Source organism: Ochotona princeps, chromosome 19, assembly GCF_030435755.1.
Source record: "Ochotona princeps isolate mOchPri1 chromosome 19, mOchPri1.hap1, whole genome shotgun sequence".
NCBI lineage: Eukaryota > Metazoa > Chordata > Mammalia > Lagomorpha > Ochotonidae > Ochotona > Ochotona princeps.
Window position 1 is genome coordinate 23,009,433 of NC_080850.1, and position 19,050 is coordinate 23,028,482.

Genomic DNA, 19,050 nt, shown 5'->3' on the forward strand with positions numbered 1-19,050 from the left:
CAGCTCAGTTCTCAGGCCTGACTCAGCAGCCTGGGTTGCTGCAGAGAGGGAAGGTCAGAAGGAGAGCAGGAAGGGACCCGCCTGAGGGGGGAAGCTCTGCCTGGCTCAGGCCCTCCCTACCCCTGCCAAACAGCCGCCCCCGTGGCTGCTCTGATCTGCCACTTCCACAGCCTCCCTTCCCACGTGATGAGAAGGAGAAGGATGGAAAGTGGGAGAAGGCTTACAGTTGAGGGAGGGGAGCTATATATATGTGAGAAGACAGAGGAACAGATTGTCGGGGACCAAGAGAGGCAACGAACCCACTGAGGCAAACAATAGCATCTTGGGATATTAAAAGTGGCTCAGCAGCAAACACCGCCTCCTGGTTCCACCTGCCCACGCCAGCCCACCCCGGCCCCTGGGCTGTGGGAAGGAGGTGGAGCAGGGGGACTGGCAGTGGTAGAAGGGGGAGTGGGGGAGCATGAGGGGGACAACAGCCTGGTGCTGTGTGTGGCAGGAATGCAAAGATCAACGTGAAGAGTTCAGTGAGGTGGGCAGTGCTGCTGTGGGGCCTAATCTCCCCTGCACTGCGGCGGCCTGGGTTCCCTGCCTGCTGCAAGGGGCTGTCGCACTCTGCACCTTGCAGAGCACCAAACATGAAGGCATGCTCTGGGGTCGCAGAGAGCAGCAGGCACATGAGGAGTGGAGCAGTGAAAGCATCATGGGCCTGAACACTTGGCTGTGCCTCCCTGCCAGGGTGGGGCAGTAAGGATGGGAGGAATTCATGGGCTCCCTTGCTGACCAGGAGTGTGAGGCTGAAGAAGCAAACCTGCCCCCTGTCAGAGCTGAGCTAACTATCATAGGGCCCTTGTGCTGGCAAGTGTGACGAAGTGGAGCAGAGTTGGCGGCCTGGGCTGCTAAGCCTGATAAGGGAACAGTCACAAAGGCACCATGCCTGCAAGAGCCTCCCTCAGAACTGCGTGGGGACCCGTTTTCAGACCCCGGATGGCCCTCCCCAGGGGGCTGAGGAAGCCCACTCACTGGGGGTGCAACCCAGGGCTTAGAAGGAGAGGGATGTGGCCTTGCCCAGGGGAATCAGCACACTGATACCAAAGCCAGGACTGGAAGTCAGTTCTCTAATCACACGCAGCCTCAACGAAACACCCCTCCACTTCTCACAGACTTCCTTCTCTCAGGCTCAGCCAGAAACTTCCAGAGTGGGATCTCTATGTCTTTTACTGTTTTGGTAAAGTAATGGAAGAAGTGGCAGTTAAAAAAAAATTAATTTGAATTGCTAAGTGAAAGTGGCGTGTATTATGGGATGAACTATGATGTGATGTGTATATTCCACAGAGTGGCTAAATTACGTGCTGTCTCGCGTGGTCACCATCTCCACATGACTGTCGCCCACTGCAGGCTCAGCACAGACCCGGGCCTGAGGTTCACTCTGTGCAGTGGGCCACAGGCACAGCACGGGGCCTGCAGACACAGCCACACTCCATTCCCGCTTGCCAACCCAGGGCCCCACCCAACAGCCCTGCATTCTCTCCTTTCCCCCGCAGATGGGCTATTAATAACAATAGTGCAACTTGTTCATAGAAAAGTGCTCAATAAAATGCATCATAATTATAATAATCATAATTAGCGGGCTGGGGATTAAGGCGCTGCAATCTCCTAGCTTCCCCAGGCTATGCCGTCTTCCCTGAATCCCCCAGGGGAAGGCACAAACTGCTTCTTTCCTTCTGCTTTTTTTTTTTAATAGGGACTCTAGAATCTTCAGGACTAACATACCAATTAAATGGTTCAGTTTAAAAGCATGATGTTCATTTTAATTGTGTTAGTCTGCCCCCACAGAGACACGCAAAGGGGCCCCCTCCCTGCCAGCTGTTCGAATGCCTCGCAGAAGAAGGCTGGTTCACAAAGGCTCCAGGATAGCCTTGCGGCCAGGCCCGAGCTGGGAACAAGCAAGTGTCAGGCACTGCCAGGGAATCCTGGCCGGCCTGGGTTCAAATACCATGTCTGCCTACTGGGCCTCAGCCACATGGCGCTGGGGCTCCTCATTCTACTCCTCCAAGCCGCAGGGTCTCCTCCCTAAAATAAAAAATAACTCAAGGACCTATATCCTCTCATGGCTGCTGTGCAAACAAAACAGGATGATCAAATCGGGGCTCAGCACAAAGGTGGTCAAATGCATTAGCTGTGTGTAGTTGCCCATCTTAGATTTTGTAATCGAACTGTTATGGAGAGAAAGGCAACAGGCCCATCACTAGATTTCATTGATGGCCTGAGAAGCACATGGAATTGAAATAGAAGGGGAGATAGTTAAGGAGACCCCACTGGTCTGGGGGCTGCAGGATCCAGCACCTCTAGCTAGGTCCTTGGAAGGGGCCTGGTTGATGCCTCCAGAAAGGCTATTGTATACATAGAAGCATGGAGCACCTGGCATGACTGATGCAGGCCTCTGAAGCGAGGGTAAGATTGTGGGCCTGACCCCACCCTTGTGTGTGGGTACAGCAGAGCACCTGACGTGTCAGGTGCCAGGTGCCCATCTCTGCGAGGCTCTCGGGACTCTGAGAGCCCTGCGGGTGATGCTTGGGGATTTCCTCGCACAGGCAACCAGGGACCACCACTTGCACCTTGCTTAGCCTGTTGGGTATCATTAGCATTTGGGGAAACCACTTCGACTGTCATGGCCCAGATACCCAACGGGGCCACATGGCCAGGCCTGCTGATGGACAGGGGACTGAGCCATGGCTTTAGGTTCTTTTAACAGCACACAGATTCAGGAGAGGCCCATCACTGACTCTACTTTATAGGCAAAGCAGCTGAGCCTCAGGGTGGACGAGGCAATGCCTAAGCTAGGAGCTGGTGGCAGGTGGCACCAATGCTTTGCTGGCCCCGAAGCCTGCCTCATTTGGTCCCGGAAGGATGATGGTGTCACAGGGGTAGGAACTTCAGTGACTGCCATGCGCTGCTCTAAAGTGGGAGCTCTGCCCCTCCTGCCTCAGCCCTAGCAGGCAGGGAAGGAGGCATGGCCTACCTGGCTTGATGGCAATTCCTCGTCACTGCTCTCGGAGGACTCTGCTGCCTTCTTCTCTGGAGGGGCCGGGGTAAGGATCTTGCCTCTAGATATTTTGGCGTTACTGTCCTTGCGAGAGGTTAAGACCTGAGTAAGCACAAAATGTGTGTGTGTGGGAAAGACATTAGCTAAGCAGGAAAGGGGGTCAGCAAGCCATGCCCACATGCACCTGCCTCTTTGGGGAGGGCACGGTGGCCCCTTCCTGGCCTGGAGTGCTCTAGAAACTGGAAATGCACACTTCTTCCTGGCTTAACCTCCTTCCAGGGCTGCCCACTAAACATCACGGGGAGATAGGACGCAGAAACAGCTGAACACTGAGAGCCGCAAGCTGCCAGCCCAGGGGCTCATGAAAGGAGTCCCGGATGAAGCTGTCGGTGTGAGCGGAGGTCCCCACACACCTTGTCTTGACTGTAACATCCTTCTCGCTTCCTGCTAAGAAGCACTCTACTGGCTAGACAGTTCAACGGGCCGTCCCTGTGGGAACTGCGGTCACCTCAGCTCAGCGGAGGACAGGAAGCAGCCCAGCATCTTACCACCTGGCCTGGCCAGTGAGTGATGCCCAGGCTGTTGGAGCTTGCACTTTGCTAAGAGAAGTGAGATCAGGACTTGCACGCATCACTTTCGACTCTCCCACTGAGGCAGCTGTCACGCAAAAAGGCCACCTCCTGCCAGCCCTGGCCTTCTGGCTCCCTGCCTCAAATTCCAGCAGCCCCTCCCACCAGCCAGACAAGGGCACTTGCAGGCTGCTCATTATGGACTGCAAGAGGGTGGTTCAGCCAGTTTGAGCCCTGGACAGGATGTGGAGGGAGAGCCTCCAGGCTGACTTGGTAGCCCATTGTATACATAAGGCCAGAGAAGCACTGGGGCAGGAGTACCTGTGCACCTGTGACGCCGAGCTGAAGAAGGAGCCAGCAACAGCAGCCAGATCCTGGAACCTCCCACATGCTGACAGTCAAGCCCCTACTGCCTTAACTTCACAATTGGGCTTTTTCCTAGAGCTTAGCTCATCCTGACAGAGAAACACACTGAAAACTTAAAACAAAACTCCAAATAGTCCAGCCGCCACGCCCTCCCAGTATCACTAGGAACAGGCATCTAAAGGGCTGCCGGTGTTGCTGACCACCTGCTCTGCCCTGGGCGCACAGCCTCCACCTGTGCCTGGGGATAACCAACATGCCACCGAGCTCCACCCTCTCCTTGTCTGAGCTCCAGGGATCTGTTCTTCCAGCTTTGCTACACAGTGCAGAATCCTGTGGTAACACAGGCCCACCCTGAAGACTGTAAGCTCCTTAAGTGAAGTTCAAGTTCTTCCCCTCCATTGGACAGGTGTGGATATCAAGGGCATAGACATAGCAGAGCTGTGCAGGCAACAGATGCCACCTCATGCCTTCTCTTCCCGCTGCCCAGGGCCTAGGCTTCATGCTAAGCTCTCCCAAGCAGAGCCACACTGCGTTCTTCCTGGGGCCTCACAACCCCCACACCACGGCCTGGAACCCCTCACAACCCCTGTAGCAGAGCTCGGACCCCTCATGACCCCTGCACCATGGCCCAAGCCCCTGACTTCATGTACTGTGGGGAGCGGCCGACCCCACGTATATGTTAGGCAGTTGCCAAGATGGCGGCTGGCCCAGGGCCAGGAGGCGGAGCTGGTCTCGCCAGCAGGTAAACAGGATAGGCTAGTTCCCCCTCGGTGATTACTGGCCTATCACGTTGCGCCAAGTGGACCCACGGAGAGAAGTGATTGGTGGAGAACTATATAAAAGTAGCGGGTAAAAGCTAGTGGGAGGACAGACGAACTAAGACGGACAGAGGACGGACGGAAGGACAGACAACAGATGACGACGAAGAAGAAAGACTGCGGGGCGACAAGGAGACTGCGGGACAACGAGGAGACTGCAGGACGACGGGGAGACTGGGGAATGAAGCAGAAGGTACGGGAAGAAAAATGGGAGGGAGGGTGGCGAAAGAAGCGGGCGGGAAAGCTTAGGCAAATGGGGACAAGAGCGGCGGAGAGGTTTTAAACGCAGCCGCTTTTGGCAGTGAAGGGTCCGGTTGCCAGCTTTTCCCGGACCTCCAAGAGTATGACGGTGTTTTTAGTGTCGCTGCTGCTGGGCGGCGGTGACAATGTACCTCAGTAGGACTTGTTTGCTTCGCCTTCCACGGGGCTGGTGTGTCTGCTTGAGCTGTGGGGGCCTTGGCAGACACCGGGGTGCCCAAGACCCCTTTCACTGGTGAGGCCTTGAGTTGGGGGTGTCGTGTAGCAGATTTTGCCTGGGGAGACATGGAGTACAGGAGTGCATGGAGAGGAGGGGTACTGGATTTGCAGCCTTCACCTCTGCCTTCCCCACAGAGGCCTTAAACCACATCCTCACAGAGCAGTGGCGGGTGAGGTCTTGGAGGTCCGGCAGCTCTTACCTGGGCTGGGGTCACGGCCATGGGTGTCTCCCCATCGCTGTCCGAGTCCTCGCTGCTGCTCTCCGAATCCTCCTCCTTCTTCCCCAGCTGGGTCTGAGCAGGCACAGGGCCTGCCTTGCCAGAGGGTGCCAGAGGGGTCCCTTTCCTGGGGGACTCCTTGGCAGGGGCCAGGGCAGCTCTGAGTTGGGGTGTCTTTCCCAAGAGTTTCACCTGGGAGGTGAGAAACAGGTAATGAGGGAAGGAGTCCAGAAGATATGCGTGTGTGTGAAGACAGGAGATCAAGGGGACAGTGCAGTTGGGTGCGAGCCGCAGCTGGACCCACGGGGTCCCCCTACAGAGGGGAGCACCAGGCTCCTCCCTGCCTCAGTGCTGGGCCTCACCTGAGCTGGCGCCTCCTCCTCCTCCTCACTGTCTGAGGACTCCTCACTGCTCTCCGAATCCTCCTGTGGTCTCCCCACGGGCACCTTGTTGGCCTGGGCCACTGTGGTTGCCGCCTTACCCACAGCACTGTTCTGGGCAGTCTTCATGGGAGGCTTCCCCTGAATTGCAAGGAAACATGACATTGGAGAAGGAAGTGGCTGCCTCAGCTCCCTTTAGGCTAAGCTCCTCGCAACAGCTGGGGAGGTCACACCTGCGCATGCAGGGCCTGCTTCTGGCTAGCCCCTGGCCCCACTTGCCTTGGCTGGGGATCCCTGCTTGGCTTGGGCAGCGGGGGTGATGACTTTTCTAGGGGGTGACGTGACGCCTTGGGCTGCAGCTGCTCTTGCAGAAGCTGTGCCAACTCTAGCCTGGGGTGCTTTTGCGGAGGCCTTCACCTAGAGGAAGACAAGGGAACCTCAAGTGGTGGCAAGAAATGAGGTGGGGTGAGAATGGTGGGCCAAGACTGCCAACACTGGAGTCAGAGGCCTAAGCTTCGATCCGGGCTCCTCCAGCTAACAGTTCCGGGAACTTGAGTCTAGTGACCTCATAGGGCCTCCGTCTCGGCGGAACAAGGACAATAAGGCCCATCTCTGGGGCTATGGGGGGGATTGAACAGGGCCTTCTGTGCCTGGTACACAGTACACAGCCAAATAAGCTTGTGCCTAAAGCACCCTTTGCAGTGTGGGCCACACACAGGAGCACCCAAACTGTAGTGTTTTCCTTTCAGCTCAGGAGGTGAGGGGCTGGAGAGATGGAAGGATTGTCATCTGGACAGCATGGAAGCAAAGAAGCCTGGTTCTTGTGCCTTGGTTGGCTGGAACACAAGGCTAACAGCAGGAATTCAAGCAGTCAACCTAGTCCATGAGGCTGAGATGACAGAACCTGACAGGAAAGCAGTGCTCTTTTGAGGTTTTCTTGGGCTTTCCCTACATTAACTGATAGAGCCCCCCCAAAGCCTGCCAGGGTCTCCAGCAAACACAGAACTAGTGGGCCGAGAGCCACCAAGGAGGAAATGCCCAGCACAAGGCTCTGACAGGAGAGTGGGGAACAGGCCAGCTCCCCAAGCCCTGCCTCATTCAGACACAGCCCTCCTCCTGGCATCCCGTGCCCACCAAAGACTGAGGGAAAGGAAGAGCAGGCGGGAGTGCAGAGAGGAAGGCTCCCCAAAGTGCAGACATGCCGAGCAGGCAGCCCCACATGCAAGGCCCCTGGAGGGGAGCGCTGTGTTTCACACAGACGTGAGGGCAAGACAGAAGACTCACAAGGCCCGCCACATCTCTGCTCACACAAAGACCAAAATCACACAAAACAGGTTCCCCAGCCGCAACACAATTAAACCAGAAGTCAACAACAGAAAGCAAGTTGGGTAATCCCAGATATCTAGAAATGAAACAACCTACTTCTAAATAACCCTTGGTTCAAAGCATAAAAATAAAACACCCATCTCACGGTGCAGGTGGGAGGCTCAGATGGAAAGACAAATATTTAAGAGCTCTGTGCAGCGAGATTGGGCGGGGGGCAGGGTGTGGGACTCACTCTTTTTTTTTTTTTTTTAAAGATTTATTTTATTTTTATTACAAAGTCAGATATACTGAGAGGAGGAGAGACAGAGAGGAAGTGGAGCTGCCGGGATCAGAACCAGCGGCCACATGGGATCAAGGCAAGGACCTTAGCCACTAGGCCACGCTGCCGAGCCCGGGACTCACTCTTGCAGCCCGCAGGTTGCCAGAGGAACCCCACATGGCCAGGGACTTCAGTGAGGAAGACCTCAGAGAGTGTCCTACATGCCACAGGTTATGTCGGGGGTGTGGAGGATGAAAAAACCCACTGAAATGTGTGCTCCCACCCCAGGGGGAAGAAAGAAACGACTTTAATTTTGGAGTTATCACTGGAAATAATAAAAAAGCAACCATTAAACAAGGAACGGTGGGTAGTAAGCAGGGAGAACGAGCCTTACTCGAGTTCACTAGACTCAAGCTCCATTTGCCCTGGCTCTTCCACAGCGTGAGAGCTGAGTCCCACTCCTGCTCTCTGTCAGAAAGGCCTATGATTGGGTGACAGGTGCGGAGCTTGTGGGCAGGTGAGAACCCACTCACACCCTGGAGGACTGATCTTTAGAGAGGAATTGGCGCCTCCAGAGGGCTACATCACCTGCTAGGAGGTGGAGCTGGGATTTGAACTCGGCCAGTATATCTCCCTGCCATTTGCCTTTGCCACACTGTAGCATGATCTCACCTGAACATGGTACTGTTAAGTCACCCAGACCAAACACTCTCCTTGCACTGGGCCTTTGCACAGCCTTTCTTTGCCTAGAACACCACTCTCTTGGGTACTACCACACAAAAGGTCCTACTAGTGGAGGAGCACCCCCGACCCCTTGCAGGAATAACCTGTGTGCACATCCATGGCTCCACTTGGGTGGAACCTCCCTGAGGGTCATGACCAGAGCAGCCTGACAGTACCTGCAGAGGGCACTTGGACTGTGTTGGAGACATAGGAAATCTCAAGGAGGGCTTAAAAGTCCATGAAGGAAGACAGCAAAGCTCTGACGGGCAGAACAGCTAACAGTAGAAGTGGGCAAGGAAGGCTGCCCAGGTTTCTGCATGCCCAGGGACAACAGCAGCCCCAGACAGGCCCATCCTCAGCCCAGGCCTAGGCCTCACCTGCGTGGTAGTGGAGGCGGCCCCCTCACTGTCTGATCCCTCTTCACTGCTCTCCTTGTGCGCCTTGGCCTTGAGCTGGGCACTGGCAGGCCCTGTCTTTCCGGGGAGCATGGGTGTGGTTCCTTGTCCCAAAGGTCCCGTGGAAGTAGCTGGGGTAGCTCTTGCCTGGAGGCCTTTGCCCACAGACTTTGCCTGGAAGGACAAGTGCATGTGTGCATCTCAGGTGCCCAGAGAAGCCCAGAGCCGCCCCAGGGCTGGCCAATCCCATGCAGGCCTCACTGTAGCAGCAGGAGTGGTCTCCTCATCACTCTCTGACTCCTCACTGCTAGAAGAGATCTCCGTGGGCCGCTGGGCGCCCTGGGCCACAGCAGGGGATGAGGAGCTCACTTGCATGGCGGGAGCCTTGGTAGATGTAGGGGTCATGGGAGCGGGGGTACCTTTCTTTGGGGAGGCCTTGGGTTGAGTTTTCTGAGCCAGTTTTGCCTACAGGGACATGGAAGGCAGAGGCTGGAGCCCCACTGCTGCCCACACCCACTGGAGCCCAGGTTCCTCCCGAGAAGTGGCCAGCTCACCCTGGGGCTGGCTGACAGGGGCAGTCCTAGGTCGGCTGAGCCTCACCTGAGTAGGAGGTGGGGCTGTGCGTGCCTCCTCCTCGCTATCAGACGACTCCTCACTGCTTTCTGAGTCTTCCTTAGGAGCTCCAGGTCCAGGTCCAGGCTTCTGGGAGGGCACCGGGGCTGCCACTTTCCCTAAGGGCCCCTGGGTGGGAGCTGAGGATGGGACTTGAAGGCCTTTCCCTGGGGGCTTTACCTGGTGGGAGACACATGGATCAGGAGAAGGGTCTAGCGGACAGACACAAACACATACACAAACACAATGACCTGAACGGTGAACAGAAGGCCCCGGGGAGCTCCTAGCACTGATAGACAGCAGAGTTTTAGGGAATTGGCCTTTACCTGGGCTGCGGACATGGCTGGAACCACCTCCCCATTGCTGTCAGACTCTTCCTCACTGCTGCTGCTACTGCTGCTGTCTGAGTCCTCCTTCGGCTTAGCCACCTGGGTCAACGGGGCTGCAGGCCTTGCCTTCCCAGGGGGCACCAGCCCAGTGCCTTTCCCTGAGGGCCCCACGCCCACAGCAGGTGCAGGTCTGACTTGAGAGTTCTTCCCCAAGGGCTTTGGCTGGGAGGGCCAAAGGACAAAATGAAGGTGGGAGTCCAGAGAAGGGAGGGACAAGCCCATAGGAGCTCTTCTGGGGTGTCTGACAGCTCACCTGGGTTGGGTTCATCGTCTGGGTCACAGGCGTCTCCTCGTCACTATCTGACTCCTCGCTGCTGCTCTCTGAGACTTCCTTCTGCTTCCCCACTTGGGCCTGGGTGGCGGCAGGGCCTATCCTGCTGGGGGCCACCGGAGGGGCCCCTTTCCTGGGGGATCCCTTGGCAGCTCTGGCATGGGGAGTCTTCCCTGAGGGCTTCACCTAGAATGAGGGGAGGGTGAACGGGCATGTGCAGATACAGGGTCTAGCAACAGGGGCAGCACAGAGGAGGCGCCTGAGGTCTGGCACAGTGTGCAGAGCAGCCCTCTGAAGGCCAGCAGGGGCGGTGCCAGGCTGCATGGGGTCCCCCGACAGGCCTCACCTCGAGTGGGGTCACGGCAGCTGGGGTCTCCTCGCTGTCAGATGATGATGCCTCACTGCTGCTGTCGGAGTCCTCCTCTGGCCTCCCTGTCTTCCCAGGGGCTGCTGGGGTAGCTGCTTTCCTGGGTGTCCCCTTAGCAGAGGCTGAGGCCGATCCAGCCAGGAGAACTTTCCCTGAGGCCATGACCTAGGAAGAGGCAAGGAGTAGTCTGCTCTCAGCTTCTAACAATCCTCTGCTATGCCCTCAGGATATGGCCTGGAAGCCTCACGGGGATCATCCAATCCGTTCTCCAACCACCCCAACCTCAGACCCAGGCCCACACCTGGCTGGGGTCCCCAAAGCTTCGTCCAGCTTAACTTCATGCATTCCTAGGGCATTGCCAGCTCTGCTCCTTCCAGCTACTGCCTGAGTCCCTGGGTCTCCAGCAGACACCCCAGCAACAGGCAGCTCTTCCCGCCCTGCCCCGGACTGCCTGCTTGGCTGCCCAGCACACGAGGGAGTCACAGCTGGGGGGCTGGTGAGTCTGGGAAAGTGTGACTTTGGCAAGAAGAAAAGTGTCTGGGGGGCGCTCAGTGAGGCCCCCACTTGGCCTGGGGCCAGTCACCCTGCAACATCAACGGCTCTGATCTTTGAAGAACCTTTCCCTGAAGTGGGTGCAGGCCACTCCAGACAAGCTCTGTGTGACTTGTTCCTTTTCAAAGTTCTGCATGAACATGTATGCAGAAGTGTCTAGAAAAGTCCCCATACTAAAAAATGGATGCCCCCACACAAAAATAACAATAAACAAACAAAAACAAAGAAAAATGGATACCTACACAACACTTGGTAGCTTGTGGGCACAGCAAAGCAGACTCCTGGACTCGTTCTCTTCTCCCAAGGCTGCCCTGACCGCTGTATTTCAAACCGCCATTCTTCACTGCCCCCATACCCTGCCTTCTCTAACTTTCACTGGCATCTAGCAAAGGCAATCTTATTTATCTGCTGCCCTGATCAATCCACCCCCTGCATTACCTCCACCCTTTTTGCTCCACACTCTGACTCCAACAGTTCTGCAGCCCCTCAGGCTTGCCCTTGGGAGGCCCCCACAGCCTCAGGGGCTGAGATCCCTAGCAAGGGAAGGTAATTGGACTCCCTTTAGGGGCATGATGTGCATGATAGGCGCCTGCTCAGTGCTGGCCTGAGAAGCTAGAGGTCACAGAACCAGCAAGGATGAGGGTGGCAGGGATGATGGAGTGGACAGCCCATCCAGACCTGTGCGTGGACCACAGAGTATTTTCCAGAGGCCAGAATCCCCGCTTCGCCACCTGCATATGGCTCTTCTCCCCCTCCTCTAAGGGGGCTCTTCCCCAGCAGAGGTGCTCGCCACACAGCTACTCCTTCAGCTATGGTGGGCCCCGGGACAGCTGAGGTACTGGGCACCTGTGAGACTTCTCACCTGGCCGGGCCTCCCTGTGGGGGGCTCCTCCTCACTGTCGGATTCCTCACTGCTCTCCGAGTCTTTTTGTGTTTTCTGGGTCTCCGCTGCTGGGGTCAGGGCACCTCCTCGGGCCTGGGTTGGCCTGGCCCCCACCTTCCCGGGGGCTGGAGTTGTCCTCTTCACTGTGGACTCCTGGGCAGGGGCTGGCAGTGGGGCTTTGACCTGGGTGGGTTTCACCTGGAATGAGAGGCTCTAAGTAGGTGGTCTGCTTCCCCTTAGCTGGCACTCACAAGTGGCCCAGAACGCTCAGAGCAAGCTCATTCTCACCAGCATCTCTTCCCTTTAGGAATGCCCTCTCCCCAGCCCAGGGAAGGCCACTGGGCTCCTCTACCCCGATTCCCACCCACCCCACCAAGGTAACCGGCCAGCCCCAAGGCAGCTGGGCTGAGGCCAAGAGATCTAAGTGCCCTGGCCTCTGAAGTCTGGCCAGGTTCCTGGGAGGGTGGGAGGCCTGGAGGGGCAGCTCTCCTGAGGCCAGGTCCCTTTACCTCCATATCAGTCTCATCACTGGAGCTGGAGGTATCCTCGCTGGAGCTGTCGGCCTGGCCCGCTGACACCAAGCCTGAGAGATGGACACAGTGGGGAATAAGGGACCCTTTCCAGACCCACCCACACCTTCCCCCACGTTGAGTGTTAAGCAATGGAGCCTTCCCTGTACCAAGTTACAAATCTGCCTGCCCTCTCAGCCCCCATCTGAAGGTACATGGTCTTCACCCCTGTAATCCCAGCCACCTGCAGCTGAGAGGTGACAGGGAGCCTAGACTAGGTCCCAACTGTGCACTCACACTCGCGTTTATAAACTTTCTGAGTTACTGTCACAGGCACTGAAGCAGTCATGGCACGTGCCTGTTTCACATGGAAAAGGAGGCAAACCCAGGCCCTTCAGAAATGTCTGAGCTGCCAGGGAGCCCTGTAACTCCCCAGAAATGCCAACTCACTATGCAGGCTGCACTGACTCGCTGGAGCTGCCCTCTTACCTAGATGCAGGCCCCTCACTGCCTATAGACAGACCTTTGGGCTCCAGAATGACCCAGAACTTTGCAAAGCAGAGCCAGCACCTGCCTCGTCAGCCAAGGGGTGGGGCTGCTCACCAGGCATGGCAGCAGGTGCAGGGGCTGGGCCACCAGCCTCCTCTTCAGTTTCTGAGGCCAAAACTGTGTTCATTGAGGGTTCTGCTGACTTCTGGGCTGACTTTCCAGTCAGCAGGTGGGCTAGAGCCTTCTTGGATGCAGAATGTGGCACAGAATTCACTACCTTGTCGGCCCTGGTCTGTGCCTGCACCTGCAGGGAAGTCAGGGGAAACACTGGGTTAGAACAGCAAACACAGGATACAGAGTGCAACATCCCATTGTGACACCTTGTGGGTCACCTCCCAAAGGCTCACCTTTTGGGGTTGGGGGTACTCATACAGGCCCTCCCCTAGTAAGACTGAATTACAGTTTTTGGGAGAGAATAAGTAGGGGTAGGTGGCAGTCTGGTGTGACTATCCACTTTTTGTAATTCCTTTTACACACAGTAAATGCTGTAGGCCCTTGCAGGGACACAGCCTGAAGCTCTGCTTCTAGCTTCTGGCTTAGGACATGCAATTAAGAATTTCAGAACCTCAGGTACTTGGTTTACTCCAGTGTCTCTACTGCCTGGCAGTGCCAGGAACAACACAGATCAGCGCACTGCTGAGTGCACTGGGCAGGTGGATGCACTAGGGAAACCGCCCAAGCCTGTGCCCACCATGCCTATTGTCCACGGCAGCAGACATTACTTCCACCTCTCCTGAAGAAGAATGTATGCCATAGCTAGGTTATAACACGAATCCAGGTGGCAATTACGCACAACCTTATCCTTCACCCACATAGGGGACTATTCCCTTACAGCATACTGCAACTCCCACAGGCAATGGCTGGGAGTGGGCATCACTCACCTTAGCCTTTTCTTTCATGCTTGCTGGCAGATCCACCCCTGTGACTGAGGAGTTGACAGCTGTTGGCCTTGGGGCTGCAAGACACAACCAGCGGGATGAACCAGGTGAGCTTTCTTGTTTGAGGGCGGCAAACAGCTTTCCTCTCACCTAACGGTTCACCTGCTACTGGCTGCCTGGAGATGGCATCAGGACCTGGTGCTGAGCCCAGATCCATGGGAAGAGCTTTGGGATGACTTAATCAGGTGTACCAGGAGTACGAGAGAAAAGAACCGCACCACAGAAGCTGTGTGTCCATGTTCTGATGGACGCCTAACTCCCCTGGGGGCATGAGACATGCAGGACTGGCTCCCCCTCATTACCACAGAGCAGACAGCTCCCAGGAGCGCCAGGAAACCTGGGCCCAGTTGGAGGTATGATGTGTGGATTCTTGGTGCTTTTACATCTTAGGGGAAGACTGCAGTCTTGTTAGAGGGTACTTGTGAAGAGATGGAGACGAACGGCCCAATCTGACCTGGACCTACACTTAGCGCCATCTCCCTTTCTGTAATTATGGGGCACTTCACACATCTTCACAGGGAGACATCATGTGGACTGGGCCACCCCACTCCAGTCATTACCAACTCCTGGCCAACCTCACTTCATCTGCAGCTCCCCACTGGGGATTATTTTGAAGAAAATGCCAGACTTCTTAGCATGCTGTCCACAAACACTTCAGGAGGTCTCTCCCAATGAAGACTCTTCAAAAAGTATAATTGTGATTCCATTTTCATAGCTTATACAGTTGATTAATGCGACTTGCTAGCCAAATGAAATCTTACCACTTTGTTTTCAACAGTACACGGGCCTGTATGTAAACATGCATCATCTGTAGATGCAAAGGAGGTTTGAAAGGGGCCCCTTGGGAAGATGAGTTAAAGAATGGAAGGAAAGAACAAGAACGGTCAGTTTCCCTCTATATGTTTTTGCGTAGTTCAAAGTCAATCTGTTCAGCATTTATAACTTAAGAAGATTAAGCACAACATAAAAGATATGATCCAGTATGACCTGAAACATTTTTATAAGTAGGCTCAGAAAAATAAATGGAAGAAAGATGTGTGAAATTATAGGTGGCAAGAATATGGGGTAATTTCTCCCCCTTTTTTCAAAGTGACTTCCAATAATGAATACTCCATAATAAATCCTGCATTTCTTTTATAATCAGGAAATACATTTAAAAATCAGGAAATCACCTTCATGTAAACTAAAAACAAAGTATCACGATGTACTGGAGACACGGATGGATAAAACACAGGGCCTCAGAACACGGTTGGAGGAGGGGCCACAAGGCCTTTACTGGGTCACCCCTGCTGGCGCCGAGACCAGTGATGAAAGATCGCCACTCGTGATGCAGCATACAGGCCGCACTGAAGAGGTAGCCAGCGGCTGCCCTCTGGGCTCTTGGCCATGACTTTTGGAAATGTAGTCTTCCTCCACCCATCAGCATCACCAGGGAGCTTGCAAAAATGCAGCTCCTGGGCACTGTGAAGGTGACCACAGATGCACCTAAGACAACAGTAAGAGGGCATCTGGTTTCACTGGTGAGCCCTGGGAGACAGGACAAGGGTGGGGGACACAATGTCTGGCATGGAGGAGGGGTTCAAGTGAACACTGTGACAGACCCAACCTTCCTAGAAGAAGCTGATCCTCCCAGGCTCTCCAAAGAGGAAGGCTTCCCTGGCACAACCCAATTTCCTCTAGGCTGTCCCAGATGGCTCAGGCCCCACCAGCACCAACAATGGGGGCCTGACCACAGGCCCAGGGATCCCAGCAGCCACCAGCACACAAGGCTCTTACTGGCTTTAGCAGCCAGGGCTTCTACTTCCTCATCCTCCTCTGAGCTCTCAGAGCTGCTGACGGGGTCTGACACACGCATCTTCTTGGCTTGCAGTGCTGCATCTTCCTCTGCCTTCTTCTTCCGCCCAAGCTCCGAGGTTCTGCAGGATAAAGGAAGGGAGTGGGCAATAGCCACTGCACGATGGGACAACCCCGGGATCTAAGATCAGGCCCTCCCCACGTCCTGCCAGCTCCCACAGGAACATATTCATAAAGAGCCAAACCACACTGATTTGTATTTCCACTCATTTCAGTGAACGCTTTTACAATGGCTGACTGGTCTTTAAAATAATCACACTGGCGGGGGAAGATGTCAGATGGTACCAGCAGCTCATTGACCTCGCAGGTGCTTCTCAAGATCACCAGGCACCCTCCTCCAGAACTCCAGAACTGCCCGTGCTGTGCCCCAGACTGGTGTTCCTCCCCTTACGCCTCAGCAGTACCTTGGCCTCTGCAGAGAGACCCCCACCCTGGGTAACCACCCCCTCCCCTGGGGAATTCTTGGTACTGCTTTCATTTCCTTCCCAGCACCTTTGTAGATCTGGTACTTTACTTACTTCCTGCCCGCCTCCTCCACCACACAGAAAGGCCCCGGCAGGGCGAGAGGAGGGCTGGCAAGCTCACTGTTGTATGCTCAGCCCCTGGCAACGTCTCAAGGAATTAATTCCAAGTGATGTGCCCAGGGCCAATGTTGTTGGGGAGCCAAACAAGTACACACATGGCCAAGTCTCCTGGACCTTCAAATTTTGCCTCTTCAATCCCATCCTCCCACCCTCAAGGAGTCACTGCCCATGTCCCCCTCGCCCCACTCTCCAGCTGGCACAGCTATGCCTGTCCAGGGTGAGCTGCTGGGGTCCCTTGTTCAGATTGTCAGGAATCTCCTGCTAAAGCAGGTTTCATATGTAACATGTATCAACTTATTCTTTATTCTTCCTCTCAGCAGGCTATAAGATCTACAAAAGCAGGGATTTTTTTTCCCCTCTGGTTTGTTCCCAGAATAGTGCCTGCTACATAATACGTGCTCAACAAATACAGAGACACAGAACAGCAGCCTCCAGTCAGCCCCCTTTGGCTCCCCCAGCAGACTCCCATGCTCACTTCTTCCCGTGCAAAGAGATAATTACTATTATTTTTGTTTTCCAGATCAAGACAGACTCTGTGAGGCCAAAGCACTCACTCAAGGTCACAGAGCTTGTGGCTGGCACTGAGCTCGGTGGGTGACAGGTCCTTGGCCCACTCAGTAACCTCCCATTCCTGACGCAGCTCCCTGGAGGGTGTCCTAACTGCAGAGGTACAGGGGTGCCCGGTGCTATGGGCTCACCTTAGCACCAGAGCAGGGCCGAGTGCTGAGCTTTGCAGTGGAGGCGGGGACCCCTTTTCCTTTCACTCCTCTCCCTCCTCCTACCAGCAGGGATGACAGGGCGTTCCTTCCCTCTCTCCCTCACCTCACAAGCAGCCCACCTTACTTGTGGATTGTTCCCATGATCAAGTATGTATGTATTCAGAAGATGAAATCCACTCCTATTTTGCAGAGCATCAGAGAACGCATCACCCACCCCTCCCTTTCCTCAAAGATGTGCAGACAAGGGTGGGCGTTTGGCTTAGCAACCGAGACATGGGTTGGGATGCCTGCACCCCACATCGGAGTGCCTGGTTCTGAACTGCATCTCAGTTTCTCAGGGACACAAGCCCTGGGAGGCAACGGTGATGACTCAAGTAGCTGGGTCCCTGTCACCCAGCTCCTGGCTGCTCCTGGCTTCCACCCAGCCCACTGCCAGCCACTCCAGGCATTTGGGAAGTTAACTAGTGGACAGCAGCCGTCTTTTGTCTCTCTCTTTCTGCCCCTCAACTAAGAAGAAAGAAAACTACAGAGGACCCAATGCTAGAACAAACAGAACCACCAAGTGTAGATAGCAGTCCCTTACCTTGCCCCACAGCTGCCTCTTTTTCAGCCTGGCCAACTAGACAGCCCTGCAGAGCCCTGGCTTTCCTGGCTGCGCACGGCCAGGCCAGTGCCTGGAGGAAACACTGATGGCCCTTTCCTTCTCAAAGCATTCCTCTGCTCATACACCCTGAGATCGTTTCCTGCATTTCGGTCTCACAGGCTTCGCAGGCATTCCACATTCAACACTGCCCTTGAACTCCTTCCCTCCCAAGGTCCAGACTACGCTCTCTGCATGCACCCGCCTTCCGTCCAGGTGGACATCGACTAGAGGCTACTTTCCCAAGCCGTCCACAGATCCTGCTTTCATCCCAACAGTACAGGGACCCACTGTCTACCTCCTCTCTTCTCCCTGTCCCAAGTGGCTCTCGCCATGGACCAGAGTGATCTCCTCAACCCTCTGCTTCACATATCCATGGCTCCCATAGCTCTTGGGTGGACATGATTTGATACCATGGATCAGCAGAATGTATGAGGTGGGCCCTGCCTTACCATTCCTGCCACAGGCTTCAGCACCAGCAGCTCCCACTGCCAGCCCCAGTCTGTGTGTCTCTGGGGACCTAGCTCACGCCCCAGCTTCCTGCACTCTCAAGCTGAGGTCACTTCAAGAGGCCTCCTCTACACCCATAAATGGCCAGACTGAGGATGCTGAGGCACCAGGTACGTCTCCTTTATAACCCTACTAGTGTGATCTTGTATTCGTTTGCTTCCTTCTATGACTCATCATGGCTATCTCCTTGACCCATTAACAGCTGCAGGAAAGGAGGAGCCACATCTGTCTCATTTACGATGGCAGCTACCTGATTCAAAGAGGGCTGAAAACTTGGCAAGCGCCCAGTGAACAGTGATGGAGTGAGCAGCAGGTGGGTAAGATTCTTTGCTTCTTTAGGGACCACAGCTCCCAGCATCTGCTCGGATTATGTGATGATATCCACAGGGGGCTAAGAGCAGAGGTCTAGCTTGGATCACCACCCTGGTGGAGCCCAAGCTGCTTGCTTTGGTACCCCCCTCCAGGCCTTCACGGGCTGCTGACTTACTGTTGCCAGTGCGTGTAGATGTCCAGAAGGGTGACAGGTTGAGTCAGGAAGCTTTTCTGTGGAGAAGGCAAGACAGCCACCATTAGCTCCCAACCGGTGTAGCGAGGGTCCCCTCCCAGGCAGCTCTCTCTGCCCAGGTGGTCTGGAAAAGGGCTTTTGGCTCTGGGAAGTCACGCTGTGTGGTCTTGCCGGTGCCACCCAAATAACCCAGAGCCAGGAGGAACACACCATTCCAGGGGAAATCCTTGCCAACACATTGGCTTGCAGCACCTGAGAGGCTGGGGTGTTCTAAGCTAGCTCTAACATAGTCTCTGACCTCACGGGCACCCAGGACCTTGGTCAAGACTCTCAAAGGTCTGACCAGTTGCTGTACTTCAAGTGATAACTACAGCCCATACATTTGAGGCACCCAGGTGTTCTGAGGGCAACCCTCTGCTCCCCACACAACAATGATGCCAGCCTCTTGGCAGTGGCAGGGGGAAGGCGATGGGCTACAGAGCCACAGGGCAGATGTCGAGATGCCAGTGTGTCAAGTGCCTCGAGGAGGCCGAGGAGTGATGGAGTGCGAGCAGAGGAAGCGGCGACTGGGTCAAGTGGCTAAGACAGCACCTG

At 55.3% G+C, this 19,050-nt stretch overlaps 1 protein-coding gene across 1 annotated transcript in view; it reads right to left on the bottom strand.

Moving 5' to 3' along the window:
- The window catches only part of TCOF1 (treacle ribosome biogenesis factor 1), a 31,211-nt gene that overhangs the window by 10,667 nt on the left and 1,494 nt on the right, over positions 1–19,050 (bottom strand). The window contains exons 2-18 of the mRNA XM_058677882.1: positions 18,439–18,494; positions 15,421–15,560; positions 13,588–13,661; positions 12,761–12,950; positions 12,158–12,231; positions 11,628–11,846; positions 10,193–10,378; positions 9,829–10,032; positions 9,513–9,737; positions 9,175–9,366; positions 8,836–9,039; positions 8,557–8,748; positions 6,135–6,288; positions 5,854–6,065; positions 5,474–5,683; positions 5,189–5,329; positions 3,020–3,145 (exon numbers count right to left, since the gene is read on the bottom strand). Coding sequence (XP_058533865.1) covers positions 3,020–3,145; positions 5,189–5,329; positions 5,474–5,683; positions 5,854–6,065; positions 6,135–6,288; positions 8,557–8,748; positions 8,836–9,039; positions 9,175–9,366; positions 9,513–9,737; positions 9,829–10,032; positions 10,193–10,378; positions 11,628–11,846; positions 12,158–12,231; positions 12,761–12,950; positions 13,588–13,661; positions 15,421–15,560; positions 18,439–18,494 — 2,799 coding nt within the window. The remainder of the gene's footprint in view (positions 1–3,019; positions 3,146–5,188; positions 5,330–5,473; positions 5,684–5,853; positions 6,066–6,134; positions 6,289–8,556; positions 8,749–8,835; positions 9,040–9,174; positions 9,367–9,512; positions 9,738–9,828; positions 10,033–10,192; positions 10,379–11,627; positions 11,847–12,157; positions 12,232–12,760; positions 12,951–13,587; positions 13,662–15,420; positions 15,561–18,438; positions 18,495–19,050) is intronic.